At 43.9% G+C, this 17,631-nt stretch overlaps 1 protein-coding gene across 1 annotated transcript in view; it reads right to left on the reverse strand.

The window, feature by feature from the left end:
- The window catches only part of LOC147336525 (NACHT, LRR and PYD domains-containing protein 1-like), a 44,747-nt gene that overhangs the window by 11,092 nt on the left and 16,024 nt on the right, over positions 1–17,631 (reverse strand). The window contains exons 2-3 of the mRNA XM_086286198.1: positions 12,295–12,492; positions 9,961–10,134 (exon numbers count right to left, since the gene is read on the reverse strand). Coding sequence (XP_086142324.1) covers positions 9,961–10,134; positions 12,295–12,492 — 372 coding nt within the window. The remainder of the gene's footprint in view (positions 1–9,960; positions 10,135–12,294; positions 12,493–17,631) is intronic.

The following is a 17,631-nucleotide window of genomic DNA, read 5'->3' on the forward strand; positions in this document are numbered from 1 at the left end:
CGGCACGTACACGGACACGCCGTCGGGGCTGAAAGTGGACAGCTCACAGATCCTGAAGCTGCAGGTTTCATCTGTCTCCAACCAAAACTGACTGAACCAGCAGCAGAAGAAGATCCAAACTACGCTTTACGTTTGATGAACATCGTCATGAATTCTCTCTGACTTTGACGTTTACTTCCTGCACAGCTCTCTCTCTCTCAGTGTACTTCAAGAACAGTTTAACGTCAAAAATCTGTTTCCTGCATTATTCACTGCTTATTACGCACCAGTCTGCTGTTGTGTTCACTGCTGTCGGCCTCCGAAAACAAAGCCTCATTTCTGCTGTTCAATACTGAAGAAATTTAAACCTTTTAAAATGATGACAGATTACAAACTCTCAGCTGTGTCTGTAATCAAACCTCTGTAACTTTGCTTCCCTTCAGCAGCATCAGCTCATGTTCACATGTTGATTCATGGTTTGCTTCAGTTTTTGATGGACTGCAGAATATTTTGAAGGTTATCTGCTATAAAAAGCCAGAACAGGAAAATCTGCTTCATGTGTTTCTGTTTGATCCTCAGTGACTTTGACACAAAGGCCTCTGCTGTGATGATCACACCTCTGATCAAGTCTCACAGTGTCAGCTTTGTTTTTATACATATGGATATGTGCTGATAAATGATCAGAATTATAATATTTCCCACTGTCTGCTGTGTGCCGTGACCTTTGACCTGCTAAAGACAGTCGGCTGTGGATTATTCATTGTTGTGTCTGATACTTAGAACTGTGAGGAAGAACACTACACAGTTAATCAGGGTCCCCTCTCTCTGAATCAGGAAAGGTGGGCAGGCCGCGTGTGGGCCACGGGCCATACGTTGAGTCTCACTGTTTGAAATGTAATCGATCCCTTAATTGATTAACTTAGGGACATGGATATTCTAGGTACTTTCAATGAGGAGAAGAGGAACAAGAAAACTAGAACACTTCCTTATGCTGTCTTGTAGAGAACACTCTATGGCATTTATTACAACACAACACATAACAGTCTCATCAGCAACTTCAATAATATGCAGAATGTTAACAACAATTATGAGACAAAAACCCAATATAATCCCCCCTTCAATCAGTCAGTTCAGTTTCCATATTAGTCCATTTATGTCTCTTGTCACAGTTCTACCTCCACCAACCACTCTGGTTTGGTGAGGAAAGGGAAAAAAGTAAATTATGGTGTTGAAGTAAAAAAAGAATAATAATAAAATAAATTCAGAGCTCTGAGAAAAACTTTGTCAATCTACCCGGTAGGGGTGGGGGAAAAAATCGATACTGTGTAGTATCGTGATATTTTGTTTGCTAATAATGTATCGATACAGGGACAGCAGAAATCGATATTTTATTACAAACAATTTTTTCTCTGAAGTCAACATGCTCTGGAGTCAGAGCATGTTGACTTCAGAGCATGTTGATCCTTTTTCTGAGCAAGAATCCTGACATTCCTTCACTGTCCAAATGTGTTTAACTTTTTTTTTTTGGCAGCAATAAACATGACAGTTTACTTATTTTAATTTAAGACATGTTTAATTTTAATTAAGTTTAAAACTTTTTTATTTAATATAAAATTATATTTTTAAAAAAAATTTACTTTCAAATTCTTCAGTTGCTGAATGGGCTGCATAGTTTTCATAAATTGCATAGTTCAGAATAGCTATAATTGTACCAGATGGTTGCATTCAGTAAAGTTGGACTAGACTGTAATACAAACCATTCAGTTTGTCAACAATAAAACTGACTGAAATGAGAGAAAGACTGAGTGTGAGACGTTGATATTAGATAAAATGAATATTGATAAAGTTTACCTTTATGTGCAGAATTTAAATATCACAAAATATTTTTAAAAATCGCAATAATATCATATCGTGCGTTAAGTATTGTAATAATATCATATCGCGAGTTGTATGGTGATTCCCACCTCTACTACCCGGGTAGTGTGTGTGTGTGAATAAGCCCAGTGCTTATCTGCAAAGATGAGTAAAATCCTCGTTCGCCGTCCTGGGTGGAGCGATAAGTCTCTGGAAAAAACCCCACTGGATTCGCCTTCCAATCGCCGATCGAGTATCCAGCAACTGTGTCTCGCACTATGTCTCAACACAGTAAAAAACAACTGGGAAAAAAAAAGGGATGCGTGGTAAGCAAATCCTAATAGTCTATAACTATAAAAACCTTAACACTTAGAAGAAAGGTTTTTATTATCTTCGGTACTCCATGCGCTCTGTGTGTTCTTCTTCTAGCTTGCTGGCTATCTGCTCCGCTGCAGCTCTTCTTCTTGCCGCATAACGCAGCGCAGGAAACTATAGCGCCATCACTGCCCCCTGTTGGATAGAATTAATACTGCATACATTAAACATTAAATCACTGGCTTAAGCCGCATGCATCCTTGCATGTGAAACTTTACACTGTTTCAGCAGTCCCGGGCATTAGTTGATCTATGCTGGGTACACTGTCGAGGGTGAAAGCTTGGGTGAAAGCTTGGTCTAACCCAGAGAAAATGGAGTGCATGACTGTCACCAAAGGATTTCCCAACGTTGGATAAGTTAGCTTCTTTGGAGCTGATCTCTCCCTTGATGACCTCCTTAGTCCCACACCCTCTTCAAGATTAGGGACATCTTTAGAGAGATTTGGTTCTCCTTTTCTTTCTTCCTCCACAACTTTCATTTTGTTGCTCACTTCTGTAATCAACGTACGACTATCACCCAAACTGCGTGAGAGATCTTTAGATTGGCTGTCAGCTGAACTGATCTCATGCAGCGGTGACCCCTGAACCTGGTCCTTCTCATCGTCTCCGTTCTGGGTTGTCACTGGCTGGAATTCGTGAGCATCTGGATTCAGAGTAGAGAGCTCTGGACTCAACTCAGATTCAACTGTGTGAAGCTGATCTATCTGTCCCAAGATGTCTTCTGTAGCTGACTTTTCGTGGACTTTTATTCCAGCCAGTCTGTCTGTGACTGCAATCTGGTCGGCTTCTTGGAGTCCATCTTGCAATGCATTGGGCTCGTTACAGGGTAGAGAATGAAGAGAGTAATACTCAACTTCATCTTCAGTGCTCTCCTCATTGCTGGTTTCTGAAGAATCAGTCTCAAATGTGTCAACTGGTGGTGAGTTTGTAGGTTTAGACCGTGACACTGTTACTTTGGGTGCTGTCTCTTCAACAGTGGGTGGGAGAAACCCACAAGGTAAGAGCAGATCTCTGCGTAGCACTCTTTCAGGCCCGTCTGTTCCTTCAGGCACCACCACAAAAACAGGCGAGTCCTGAATCTGTCTGATCACAGTGAACACGGTTCGGCTCCACCGATCAGCGATTTTGTGCTTTCCCCTGATGGCAACATTCCTTAAAAGGACTCTATCTCCCTTGGCAAGGGTGGATTCCCGCACTTTACTATCAAACCTCTGTTTGTTCCGGAAAGCACTCTTTTGACTGTGCTCAATGGCTAACTGGTAGCTTTCTGAGAGACTCTCTCTCAACTTTTTGATATATTCAGAGTGAGAGAAGCTGCTGGATCTTTCAGGGTATAGGCCAAATGCTATGTCGATTGGGAGCCTCGGTTGTCTGCCAAACATCAACTGGTAGGGAGTGAAACCTGTGGTATCATTCCTTGTGCAGTTGTACGCATGTACTAAAGGCTGCACAAAATCTCTCCACCGAACTTTATCTTCTTCCTCCAGCGTCCCTAGCATTTGAAGAAGGGTTCTATTGAACCGCTCGACAGGATTGCCGCGGGGATGGTAGGGCGTGGTCCTCGTCTTTTTTATCCCAAGCAGCGAGCAAAGATCTTTGATCAAGGCAGACTCAAAATCACAACCCTGGTCGCTGTGCAACCTCTCAGGAAATCCATAATGGATTAAAAAATTGCTCCACAAGGCCTTTGCCACAGTCTTTGCTTTTTGATCAGGAGTCGGAACTGCAACTGCGTATTTAGTGAAATGGTCTGTTATGACCAAGATGTTTTTAGTCCCTCTCTCATCTGGTTCCAATGTAAGGTAGTCCATACAGACCAACTGCAAGGGACGATTAGTTTTTATGTTTACCAAAGGAGCACTCCTTTCAACTTGTGCCTTTCTTCTGAGACACCTTTCACATGTCCTGACCTTGTCATTTACATCGATGGTCATGCGGGGCCAATAGAACCGAGCTCGGACTAAGTCCAGAGTCCTATCAACACCCAGATGGCCCACAGCATTGTGGAGCTGGTCAAGGGCAACTTCTCTGTAACTTTGCGGAAGAACGAGCTGATACATGGGTTCCCCTTGAATGATGCGTTTTCGGTATAAGACCTCATCCATTACAACTAACTGATCCATTATTCTTGTCATTAACTGAACTTCTCTGTCTTCGTGCCGTCTTGCCTTGTAGGAGAGACGTTTTCCGGCAAGTACAAGAGTCATTACTCTGCTGACGACTGGATCTGATTTCTGCTCACGTGCCCAATCGGGAAGAGACATTTGCGACAGGGGGCATGACCCAGCTACATCAGTTTGACAGAAATCTGCTGGTATTGCAGAGGTTCCAATAGCCAAACATTCTACTCGTGCAGGCGATGGCACCGCTGCCTCCTCCTCGAGAGTTGAAGAACACTGATGTCTCTCGCATACTGCCTTTACTGCCTCAGTTGGAAAATCGGCCCCTTTGTTGCGGTGTAAGAGCTGTGCAATAAAGCTTTCAATGCGATTTTCCTCATCAGTAGGACTCTGATCAGAGGCATCACAGTCATGTGGATGCGGACGTCTGGAAAGCCCGTCAGCATCTTAGTTGTTCTTCCCAGCTCTATACTGGATGTCAAAATCAAAACTGGAAAGAGCTGCCAACCAACGATGACCTACTGCGTCCAACTTCGCAGAGGTTAAGACATATGTGAGTGGGTTATTGTCTGTCACCACTGTAAATTTTGCTCCATAGAGATAGTCAAAAAACTTCTCGGTGACGGCCCACTTCAGAGACAAGAACTCAAGCTTGTGTGCAGGGTACCTTTGCTCGGACCTGGAGAGGCCCCTACTGGCATAGGCAATGACCCTCAACTTGCTCTCCTGTTCTTGATATAAGGCTGCACCGAGTCCATGGGTGCTTGCATCAGTATGCACAATATAATATTTCTTAGGATCGGCAAACCCAAGAACAGGGGCTGTTGTGAGCTTGTGAATCAATGTCTTAAAAGCGTCTTCACAGGCTGGGGTCCAATTGCCATTAAATGGCTTTTTGAGATCCACACTTGTAGAAACCTTATGGGTTCGGCCAGACAGACTGGATTTTCTCTTTGGTGGGAGGTAACCAGCTGTTAAGTCATTAAGGGGTCTTGCGATCTTGGAATAGTCTTTTATAAACCTCCTATAATATCCAGCGAACCCAAGGAAAGACTTGAGCTCCTTGATGTTAGCTGGTCTTGGCCAGGTAGTGAGGGCAGCTATTTTTGCTGGATCTGTTTTGACCCCTTCTGAGGATATAACATGGCCGAGATATTGGACAGATGTCCTGAAGAACTGGCATTTCTCTGGCGACAACTTTAAACCAAATTCTTTCATCCTGTGGAGGACCTTCAGCAGTCGTTCCTCATGCTCCTCAAGTGTCGCAGAGAAAACGATGACATCATCAAGAAAAACCAAGACTTCACTCAAATTCATGCTACCCATACACTTTTCCATGACTCTCTGAAAGGTACTGGGAGCATTTGTCACTCCTTGGGGCATTCTGTTAAACTCCCAGAATCCCATGGGTGTCACGAAAGCAGTCTTACATTTGTCTTCTTCCTCGACTTCCACTTGATAATAGCCGGATTTCAGATCCAGGATGGAGAACCACTTGGACCCAGTCAAAGCCGAGAAAGATTCCTCAATGTTGGGCAAAGCGTAGGCGTCTTTGATGGTCTTACTGTTCAGTTTGCGATAATCTACGCATAATCTGATGTTGCCATTTCTTTTCTTGACCACAACAATGGGAGAGGCATAGGGGCTCTCTGACTCACGTATGATGTTCGCATCTTGAAGCTCTCTTAAATGTAGTCTGACTGCCTCGTAGTCAGAAGGATGGATGGGTCTGGGCCTTTGTTTAAATGGAGATGGGTCTGAGAGTCGAATTCTGTGCTTAATCTGAGTAGTGTGGCCATAGTCGAGATCATGAAGAGCAAAAACTTCAGGAACTGAGTTTAATTTCTTTGTTATTCTCTCTTTCCACTCCTCAGACAAGCTTGACTCAGCAAAGTCAAAGGTGAGTGTTCCTGTGTCAGACACCGATACAGAGTTGCATGCAGCTGTAGCTGGAACCGACGGATATTGGTCACCTGACAGAGTTTTGACAGTTCTTTCAGTCAAGGATGATACAGCTTTTGGAAGGATGAGTTCTGCAATAACCTGGCCAGCAGGTATTTTAATATCATGTGCTGTGTCATTTTTAACTAGAACCGGGACCTTAAATGATGAACATAAAGGCCGTGTCATTACAGAACTGCAAAACAAGAGCCCACCAGGTAAGGTTGACTCTAGAGGCTCAACCATCAGGGTTGTGTCAGATGTTGTTGTGACCTTCCTTGCATATCCATTCAAGGCCATTTTTTTCCCTGCAGGAACAGTAATGCACTTTTTGCTCTGCAGCTTCACTTTCCCCACTCTGCCATTGTCTTGACGGGTTTTGAACCTGTGATAGAGATGCTTCACCAGTGGAGAGTGATGGATGTTTTTTTCCTGTAAGACATGATTTGGCTGAGCTTTTCCTAAGCCAACTGTTTCATACAAAATATCCAGGGTATTAGTCCCTATCAGCAAGGGCACTTCCATGTTTGTCCTGTGATCAGGAACTACAAGAATAAGCGTGTCAACTTCAGCTGATTTCCCCATGACACTTTCAGGGAAATGGATGGTTGTGGATATGTATCCCAGATAAGGCACTTCCTGACCACCAGCACCTTCAATGTCCAGCAGATCCTGGATGGGAAAGATTTTCTGACTGGAAAGGTTCCTGTCATAAAAGGACTTTGATACTGTAGTTACTTGGGAACCTGAATCAAGTAGACTGTTACACTGACTCCCTTCAATGGAGACTGCTGCAGTACACTTTGGGCCAATAAGCCTTTTTGGAAGACAGTCACAGAGTAATTGGGCTTGGGAATGGCTTTCACATGTGACTTTTTCCTTGTCCTGAAATCTTATGGGACATCCTGGCTCATTCTTGGGTGCAGTCAGTCCCTCCACTGCGACCCGGTCCAGTTTAAATGACCATATTTGGCTTCCCACTCTCTTTGCCTCTCCCTCAACTCCTTGTATTTCTGATCAACCAAGATCTTATTTGGAGGACCTTCACACTCTCTGGCTATATGTCCATCATTACCGCACTTGAAACAGAACCAAGGTTTTGGTCTGGGTTTAGGTGCCATTTGTTGGGCTTGTACTGCAACTGGAGTTATACTAGCGGAGGCATTTAGGGTGGGATTTCTCTTTTCAGCATGTTTTTGTTTCCTTTGCTCTTTCTTTTTGTTAAGTTGCATTTTTAACTCAGTTACCTGCCTCCTCAAATCCTCTGTTTCAGTGATGTATGTCTGAAGTACACTGGTATTCTCATCATGCATGGAAGACATGTCTGGGACCAGCTGCATGTGTACGGATGATTTAGCTTTTACACCCCCTAAATGACGGTTCATTCTATCAAATTTTGCAGCCCTTCTATCTTCTTCAGTCCGTAACTGTAGAAGAAAATCAGAGAAATCAGTAGCTGTATCTGAATTCAGTTCAGACTGCAATGCTAAGATGAGGGACTGATCCCAGCAGCCGCGGCGAAACTGTCTCAGCAAGTGTTTCCCAGTCTCTGAACTCCTCACACCTCCCCTCTGTGCAGCTGTGGTGAGCAACACCTGCAACCGCTGAAGATACTCAGATGCCTTTTCCCCTGTGTTCTGGTGGGTATTCAGAAACCTTGCGAAAATTTCTTCCCCATCCTCAACTAATCCATAAGCTGAGCCAAGAAGCTTGACATATTCACGAGGAGCTGCATGTGGGCCAAGCTGCCTCACCAAGTCAGAAGCTGGGGAGAGTAAGCTCTCAAGAATCTTACGGCGTTGTACATCAAGTGGGAGATTATCTTGAATCATGAGTTCCACATGAAGTGACCGTGTCTCAAAATCTACTTCATTTTGGGGTTTAGGAACTCTTCCTGAAAATGGGCGAAGACCTTTAGAGCCCTGACTTGGAGTGGGAGGGGCATCGCTTTTGATGACATGCTCCACGATTATCTTTTGGACTTCAGGAGGGTTGTACACATCACTGTCTAATGTTAGTTGAGAGACAGGGTGAGTTGGCTTGGAGACCATTCTCTGTCCTTTTACTTTAGAAGCGGTTTCGGCTACAACCTCTTCAATCTCTTTATTCTTTGCAGTCTGTCTACGTAGCAGGGGTGTCCAACTATTATCAGAATCTGGTTCATTTTCTGAGCCCGAACTGTCACTTTGTTGGCGTGGGCAAAGTGTGGGTGACATTGTCTTTGAAGACTGAGCAGTTTTACAGGCACCATCTACACGCCACATAATGTCTGGGTTCGAAACGCTGGGAAGGTACAGAGGGAGGGTGGAAGCCAACTTTATGGCAGTTTCTTCAGATTCAAACTCCACCAGGGCTTTAACACCAGTACCTTGCCCTGTCTGTCTTACTCTAAGAACTTTGTCAACACTGCCAAATTGCATACAAAATTCAGTAATTTGATCATCAGTAGTTTTTGCTGTAATTCCTTCAATGTATACACACTTCTTCATATCAGTACCATATTCCTGTTCTGCATACATTGTGAAAAACGGTAACACTTAATAATCAACAGCTGTGAAATTTTAAACAAAGACTTACAAAAATCAGCTAAATGGAAGTGTTTTCAAACTAATTTTCCATCTACTCCTCCTGGCCTGGCTCGCCAACTTTTGTAATCGATCCCGTAATTGATTAACTTAGGGACATGGATATTCTAGGTACTTTCAATGAGGAGAAGAGGAACAAGAAAACTAGACACTTCCTTATGCTGTCTTGTAGAGAACACTCTATGGCATTTATTACAACACAACACATAACAGTCTCATCAGCAACTTCAATAATATGCAGAATGTTAACAACAATTATGAGACAAAAACCCAATATAATCCCCCCTTCAATCAGTCAGTTCAGTTTCCATATTAGTCCATTTATGTCTCTTGTCACAGTTCTACCTCCACCAACCACTCTGGTTTGGTGAGGAAAAGGAAAAAAGTAAAATATGGTGTCGAAGTAAAAAAAGAATAATAATAAAATAAATTCAGAGCTCTGAGAAAAACTTTGTCAATCTACCCGGGTAGTGTGTGTGTGTGAATAAGCCCAGTGCTTATCTGCAAAGATGAGTAAAATCCTCGTTCGCCGTCCTGGGTGGAGCGATAAGTCTCTGGAAAAAACCCCACTGGATTCGCCTTCCAATCGCCGATCGAGTATCCAGCAACTGTCTCTCGCACTATGTCTCAACACAGTAAAAAACAACTGGGAAAAAAAAGGGATGCGTGGTAAGCAAATCCTAATAGTCTATAACTATAAAAACCTTAACACTTAGAAGAAAGGTTTTTATTCTCTTCGGTACTCCATGCGCTCTGTGTGTTCTTCTTCTAGCTTGCTGGCTATCTGCTCCGCTGCAGCTCTTCTTCTTGCCGCATAACGCAGCGCAGGAAACTATAGCGCCATCACTGCCCCCTGTTGGATAGAATTAGTACTGCATACATTAAACATTAAATCACTGGCTTGAACAGCAGTGGATAACCTTGAGAGGGTTACATGAACATTGTTCTGCTGCAGTCAATGGACTAAACCAGAGAAGAAGAAAACAAACTTTACCATGAAGATCCTCAGTGTGGATCAGTATAATATCAGCCTGATGTCTGCAGTTTAGTGTCAGCACAACTTTCACATCATATTCATCTCAGCACAACTAAAACATGCTGACTGACCTCAGAGTTTCAAGTCCACATCCTGGACTCTCCAGGAAACCACACAGATGCTTCACTCCTGAATCCTGCAGCTTGTTCAGGCTCAGGTCCAGCTGTCTCAGATGGGAGGGGTTGGACTTCAGTGCTGCTGCCAGATAATCACAGCTGATCTCTGACAAACCACAGTTCATCAATCTGTATAAAGAATGAAAGATGTAAGTTTATTAGACAAAGTGTGAGCTTGAAATCATTCAGTGTTTCATCATCTGTTCAGAGCTGAAGAAGGTTCAGAATGTAGAAGTTTAGAAAATGGAAACTCCAAACAGCTGAAGCCAACAGGAAGCAGCTTCAAACAAACACAACAAGAGAAAAAACTCTGAATGTTTCACATTAAAGTCGTACATTTCTCATAAAAACAGGACAAAGACTTGAAAAAGTCGTGTTTTTCCTTCCAGGAACCACAAGGCTTCACTTTTAAAGGTGAAGTGTGAAAGAAATGGACATATTTGAAGTCCAAGACCTTTTTCCAGTCACATTATTAAAGCAGACAAACTACAAGCTCATTTTCATTCCTTCAAGTCATCTTCTGACCTGGACTAACAACACTGGTCTCTATGTGCAGCTGGCTGTGAGACCAGTGCTCAGGGAGCGTCTACAAAGTGCAACACTGAAAGAACATCACACACTCATTTGCTTCCAGCACTTTCACACAAACATCTACTGTCATTATTGTCACCAAACTCTGTGGATCCTTTATTGCAAATTCAAATGGGATCAAATGGTCAGACAAAAGAGGGTTATGAGGAAATATGATGAAATGTTGTGTATTAGCAGCAAGTTATTGAATCATTTTCCTCAGAAACCAAACAAAATGATTGACAAACATGTTTTTACAAACTCAGTGTTGGACTTGGATCAGCAGGATAAGCTGATGTTTAAAGGCATTTGAGTCTCGCTGTATGAGAGTCCAGTTATTACTCAATATTTATGGATGATGTTCTTTCAGTGTTGCACTTTGTAGACGCTCCCTGAGCCTCACAGCTAGCTGCACATGGACCAGCTGACATTACCCAGCATTAGAGGCGGGTGTAAAAAAATGGATTTTCCTAATTAAATGGTTTTAATTTGAATAAAGCGATGTTGATTCATTCAATCCTGAATCGATTTTTAATATAAATGTATTTTGCCAGAATCTCAGGTTAAAGCTCCCAAAAGTATTTCAACAACAAGCAAACAGATAAAACAGTAAATGAGAGCAGCTAAACACACAAAGATGGAAACACAGAGCGTGGATCGTTCACTCGACGGCACGTACACGGACACGCCGTCGGGGCTGAAAGTGGACAGCTCACAGATCCTGAAGCTGCAGGTTTCATCTGTCTCCAACCAAAACTGACTGAACCAGCAGCAGAAGAAGATCCAAACTACGCTTTACGTTTGATGAACATCGTCATGAATTCTCTCTGACTTTGACGTTTACTTCCTGCACAGCTCTCTCTCTCTCACAGTGTACTTCAAGAACAGTTTACCTTCAAAAACCTGTTTCCTGCATTATTCACTGCTTATTACGCACCAGTCTGCTGTTGTGTTCACTGCTGTCGGCCTCCGAAAACAACGCCTCATTTCTGCTGTTCAATACTGAAGAAATTTAAACCTTTTAAAATGATGAAAGATTACAAACTCTCAGCTGTGTCTGTAATCAAACTTCTGTAACTTTGCTTCACTTCAGCAGCATCACCTCATGTTCACATGTTGATTCATGGTTTGCTTCAGTTTTTGATGGACTGCAGAATATTTTGATGGTTATCTGCTATAAAAAGCCAGAACAGGAAAATCTGCTTCATGTGTTTCTGTTTGATCCTCAGTGACTTTGACACAAAGGCCTCTGCTGTGATGATCACACCTCTGATCAAGTCTCACAGTGTCAGCTTTGTTTTTATACATATGGATATGTGCTGATAAATGATCAGAATTATAATATTTCCCACTGTCTGCTGTGTGCCGTGACCTTTGACCTGCTAAAGACAGTCAGCTGTGGATTATTCATTGTTGTGTCTGATACTTAGAACTGTGAGGAAGAACACTACACAGTTAATCAGGGTCCCCTCTGTCTCAATATCAGGAAAGGTGGGCAGGCCGCGTGTGGGCCACAGGCCATACGTTGAGTATCACTGTTTGAAATGTGAACATTGTTCTGCTGCAGTCAATGGACTAAACCAGAGAAGAAGAAAACAGACTTTACCATGAAGATCCTCAGTGTGGATCAGTATAATATCAGCCTGATGTCTGCAGTTTAGTGTCAGCACAACTTTCACATCATATTCATCTCAGCACAACTAAAACATGCTGACTGACCCCAGAGTTTCAAGTCCACATCCTGGACTCTCCAGGAAACCACACAGATGCTTCACTCCTGAATCCTGCAGCTTTTTCTTGTTAGTCAACCACCAGGAGTCATTACTTAGGTCCAGCTGTCTCAGATGGGAGGGGTTGGACTTCAGTGCTGCTGCCAGATAATCACAGCTGATCTCTGACAAACCACAGTCCATCAATCTGTATAAAGAATGAAAGATGTAAGTTTATTAGACAAAGTGTGAGCTTGAAATCATTCAGTGTTTCATCATCTGTTCAGAGCTGAAGAAGGTTCAGAATGTAGAAGTTTAGAAAATGGAAACTCCAAACAGCTGAAGCCAACAGGAAGCAGCTTCAAACAAACACAACAAGAGAAAAAACTCTGAATGTTTCACATTAAAGTCGTACATTTATCATAAAAACAGGACAAAGACTTGAAAAAGTCGTGTTTTTCCTTCCAGGAACCACAAGGCTTCACTTTTAAAGGTGAAGTGTGAAAGAAATGGACATATTTGAAGTCCAACACCTTTTTCCAGTCACATTATTAATGCAGACAAACTACAAGCTCATTTTCATTCCAACAAGTCATCTTCTGACCTGGACTAACAACACTGGTCTCTATGTGCAGCTGGCTGTGAGACCAGTGCTCAGGGAGCGTCTACAAAGTGCAACACTGAAAGAACATCACACACTCATTTGCTTCCAGCACTTTCACACAAACATCTACTGTCATTATTGTCACCAAACTCTGTGGATCCTTTATTGCAAATTCAAATGGGATCAAATGGTCAGACAAAAGAGGCTTATGAGGAAATATGATGAAATGTTTTGTATTAGCAGCAAGTTATTGAATCATTTTCCTCAGAAACCAAACAAAATGATTGACAAACATGTTTTTACAAACTCAGTGTTGGACTTGGATCAGCAGGATAAGCTGATGTTTAAAGGCATTTGAGTCTCGCTGTATGAGAGTCCAGTTATTACTCAATATTATTATTAATACTGACATTACCTGCTGATCCGTCTGCCACTGACTGATGTTCCCCTGGTCCCAGCTCCTATATTTGTTCCACTTTTAACAGTAATACACAAAACTCTGGACTAGGACCTTTCTCTCCCACAGTCAACACAATACCCGTCATAATCACAAACAGAGAGCAACAGAATTATCATAAATCCAGTAACTCCAAAAACATTAATAACCTCCGGCCTCTTCAAAAATATCAACATCCATTCAACTCTATTGTCAAAAATCCACCAGTCTCAGCCAGTATGGCACTTTTAAATGTCGAACAAGTCTTTTATTATTAATGATTTAATTTTAGATAATAAACTTGACTGTTTATTTTTAACTGAAACATGGCTGGGTTCGGATGCACCAGTTGTTCTCACTGAGGCCTCCCCACCAAATTTTAATTTCTCTTTTTCTATTAGAAGTGGTAAGAGAGGTGGTGGGACTGCATCTTTAGCCAACAACACACTCACCACCAAACAAATTTTATTTGATCATTTTACCACTTTTGAATTCCACGCTATTGTTTTCAGCAGCCCTCCAGTTTTATCTGTCACAATTTATAGACCACCTAAAGACAGCGCTGCTTTTATCAAGGAATTCACAGAATTTTTAACAAACATACATTCAAAATATAACATGATAATTTTAACTGGTGATTTTAACCTGCACATAGATAATCCTTCTGACCCTGCAACAAAAGAATTCTTAAACATTCTTCACTGTTTGGATTTTATCCAGCACGTCACGCAGCCGACTCACAACAGAGGACACAATCTGGACCTGGTCATCACCCATGGGCTGTCCACCAGCGTGTCCTCTGTTGTTGACTTGGCTGTCTCTGACCACTACTGTGTGTTTTTTAACATCACCAGTTTTATTCAGCGGGAGACCTCAGTGCGAACTGTGAGGAGGCGCTATCTAACCTCTGAAGTGGCTGCAAATTTTACCAGGGTTTTAGTCGAATGCCCCCCTGTGATTTTACCTGCACCCTGCGATTTGATTTTTAGTTATTTCAACAGCAAACTGAAGAAAAGCCTTGACTCCGTTGCTCCACTCACCACCAAAATGATTAACGTAAAACATGCATCACCCTGGAGAAACGAAGAAGTCAAAAAACTCAAAAGAAATTGCAGGGCAGCAGAAAGGAGATGGAGGAAAAATAATAATACTATCAACCATCAAATATTTTGCGAGCAACTTAAAATGTACAATAATACATTAAGGAAGTCAAGAAATTCATACTTCGCCAAAATAATCAGTATTAACAAAAATAATCCCAAGGTCCTCTTTTCCACCATAGATCATTTATTTAACCCTGATTTTAAAAGCTCCAAAAGAACCCCCACAGACTCGCTCTGTGAGCAGTTTGCAGACCACTTCAGGGGAAAGATCAGCGCCATCAGATCTGATATTTTATCTAATCGTGATATGATTTTAAACACATCTGAGGGCTCGATTGTACCTGAGGAGACACTGGACAGCTTTGTCCTGGTTAATGCTGAGAACCTTCAGAAAGTTTTCTCCACAGTGAGACCCACCACATGTCTTTTAGATCCAATCCCTTCTTCACTCTTTAAAACACTTTATGGATTTTTTGAGGCTGAGCTTTTATGCATGATGAATTGCTCTCTTCAGTTGGGTGTCTTCCCTGCTGCCTTTAAAACGGCGGTGGTGAGGCCCCTTCTGAAGAAGAGCAATTTGGATTGTAATGATTTTAATAACTACAGACCTGTATCCAACTTACCATTTTTAAGTAAAGTCTTAGAAAAACTTGTTTTTACTCAGATTACTGATTTTCTCAATGATAGACAGATCCTGGAGATATTCCAGTCTGGATTTAGGGTGAACCACAGCACAGAGACTGCTCTCCTAAAGGTTTTAAATGATCTTAGATGTAACTGGGACTCCCAAAAGCTCTCAGTCCTGGTGCTACTGGATCTAAGCGCAGCCTTTGATACAGTAGACCACGCTATTCTTTTAAACAGAGTGAAACACATGGTGGGCGGCTCTGTGTCACGACCTGCGGGGTCGGCAAGGCACTGATCAGCAATCTCTCTCCCCCTCCCCTGTTTTGCCGGGGCGGAACTCATGGCGGGTTCACGCTCTCGGCCCACGCCCTCCCGGATCATGCACACCTGGGCCTCATCAGACCAGCTGGTATATCAGAAGGAGGAGATCAGCTGTTCAACGCTGGATTGTTGTGAAGACTCCTGTCAGTACACGTCAAGCCCTAGTTTCCCACACTTCCGCCTCAGAAAGTAACCGTTGTCTCTCTGTTCTAGATTCCCCGGACCCGTCCCCGTGTTTACCCGTGTGGAGCGTGTAAGAGGTGGCTGGTCACTACGGAGAGAGGTTGGCGTGAGCGTGTGTGTGATTCCCTTGTTTTCCCTGGAGCCCTGGAACCCGTCCTCGCACATCTTGTATATAGCACTGTCCTCGCACTGACTGTAAATACACTTGGTGAAGATTTTGTGAATAAACTGTCTCTGTTACAACACACTTCGGAGTCCTGCGAGTGGATCCTCAGAGCAACTCGTGACAGTAACAATCCAGCCATATTATGGATCCAGCGGACTCGGCTCTACAACCCACCCCTCCTCCCGAAGTCATGTTGGAGCGACACGAGCAGATGCTACAACACATTAACCAACAGCTGATCGCACTCACTCAGGCTCTCGCTCAGCACGTTCCGCTGCCAGGTCCCGCTATGCCTCCCTCGTCTGCTCCCACACAGCCGCCAGCCCCGGAACACTCCACGCCACCAGCCCCCGCTTCCGCGGAACCCCTGGAACGAGCTCTACCGTCACCGGAGCCATTCGCTGGTGAGTTCCACAAGTGTGCTGGTTTCCTAACGCAGATTACGTTGCAATTTATGCAGCTGCGGCGAACGTATGAGAGTGATGGAGCTAAGATAGCCTTTTTCGTTCAGTTACTCCGCGGTCAAGCCTTGAACTGGGCTCAAGCAGTATTACGGACTAGCCCGGAGATTACCTATGCTGATTTTCTCTCAAAGTTCAAAAGTGTGTTTGAAAGGGGCACCGGAGCTGAGGCAGCGGGCCACCGTTTGCTGAACTTAAAACAAGGAAGACGGAGTATGGCGGACTTCTCTGTGGAGTTTTGGACACTGGCTGAGGAGACGGGATGGGGGCAGCCTGCGCTGATAAGTACCTTATTGAACAATGTTTGTGATGTTCTTAAGGGCGAACTGTTAATGAGGGAGCTGCCCAAGACTCTATCGGAGGTGATCGCCTTATGTGTTAAGGTAGATGAACATTTGAGGGCGCGTCACCGCGCCAGCAACTACGGTTCCCAGAGGCCTCTGGGGCGAGCAGAGTCAGCTTCCGGCGGAAGCGGAAGTAGCGATCGGGAAGCGGACCGCGGCGACGAGCAGGAGCAACCCATGCAGATCGGACGCTCCCAGCTCTCCCCGGAGGAGAGGGCACATAGATGGCGATCCGGTGAGTGCTTTTACTGCGGCCGCAAGGGCCATCTCGCCAAGGTCTGTCCTGCTCGGCCAAAAGACCCCGCCCGCCGGTAGAAAGGAGGATACGGGTGGGCGAGGTCTCCTTTTCGCATTCTCCTCCACGCTTCATGCTAGCCGCTAAAGTGACTGTCCACTCTGCCTCTCACTCTCTTCAGGCGCTGATTGACTCTGGGGCGGAGCAGAGCTTCATAGATGCTTCCCTGGCTCTCAAATTTAAGATTCCCACACAGGCATTACCCCACTTGTTGCAGGTCACTGCTTTAAACGGTCAACGTCTTCCTGACATAACTCATGTTACTGAACCCGTGTCCCTAACGCTGTCTGGGAATCACACTGAACTGCTGCAGTTTTATGTCTTTGAAGCCCCTCTCACGCCCCTGGTGCTAGGGTTTCCGTGGTTACGCCAGCATAACCCCGTGCTCGACTGGAAGGAGGTGAGGGTTCTGGGGTGGGGGGAGGAGTGTCACATGACCTGTTTGACAGCAGCTACTCCCGTTAAAGCAGCTAAACCACTACCACACGACCCCCCTGACCTTTCAGCTATCCCATCAGAGTATCATGATCTCAAGCAAGTGTTTTGTAAGGACCGCGCCCGCTCTCTTCCCCCTCATCGCCCGTACGACTGCAGTATTGATTTGCTCCCAGGTGCACCCCTTCCCACTAGTTGCTTATACAGTCTCTCTCAACCTGAACGTGAATGCATGGAGAAGTATATTAATGAATCCTTGGCTGATGGACTGATTCGCCACTCTTCATCCCCTGTGGCTGTTCTTTTTCGTCACTAAGAAGGATAAAAGCCTTCGGCCATGTATTGATTTCCGAGGCCTCAATACCATTACCA

Source organism: Aulonocara sp. 'chitande type north' Nkhata Bay, linkage group LG3 (assembly GCF_057382095.1).
Source record: "Aulonocara sp. 'chitande type north' Nkhata Bay isolate Kocher_YH1m ecotype deep benthic linkage group LG3, A_spYH_male_GT1.1, whole genome shotgun sequence".
NCBI lineage: Eukaryota > Metazoa > Chordata > Actinopteri > Cichliformes > Cichlidae > Aulonocara > Aulonocara sp. 'chitande type north' Nkhata Bay.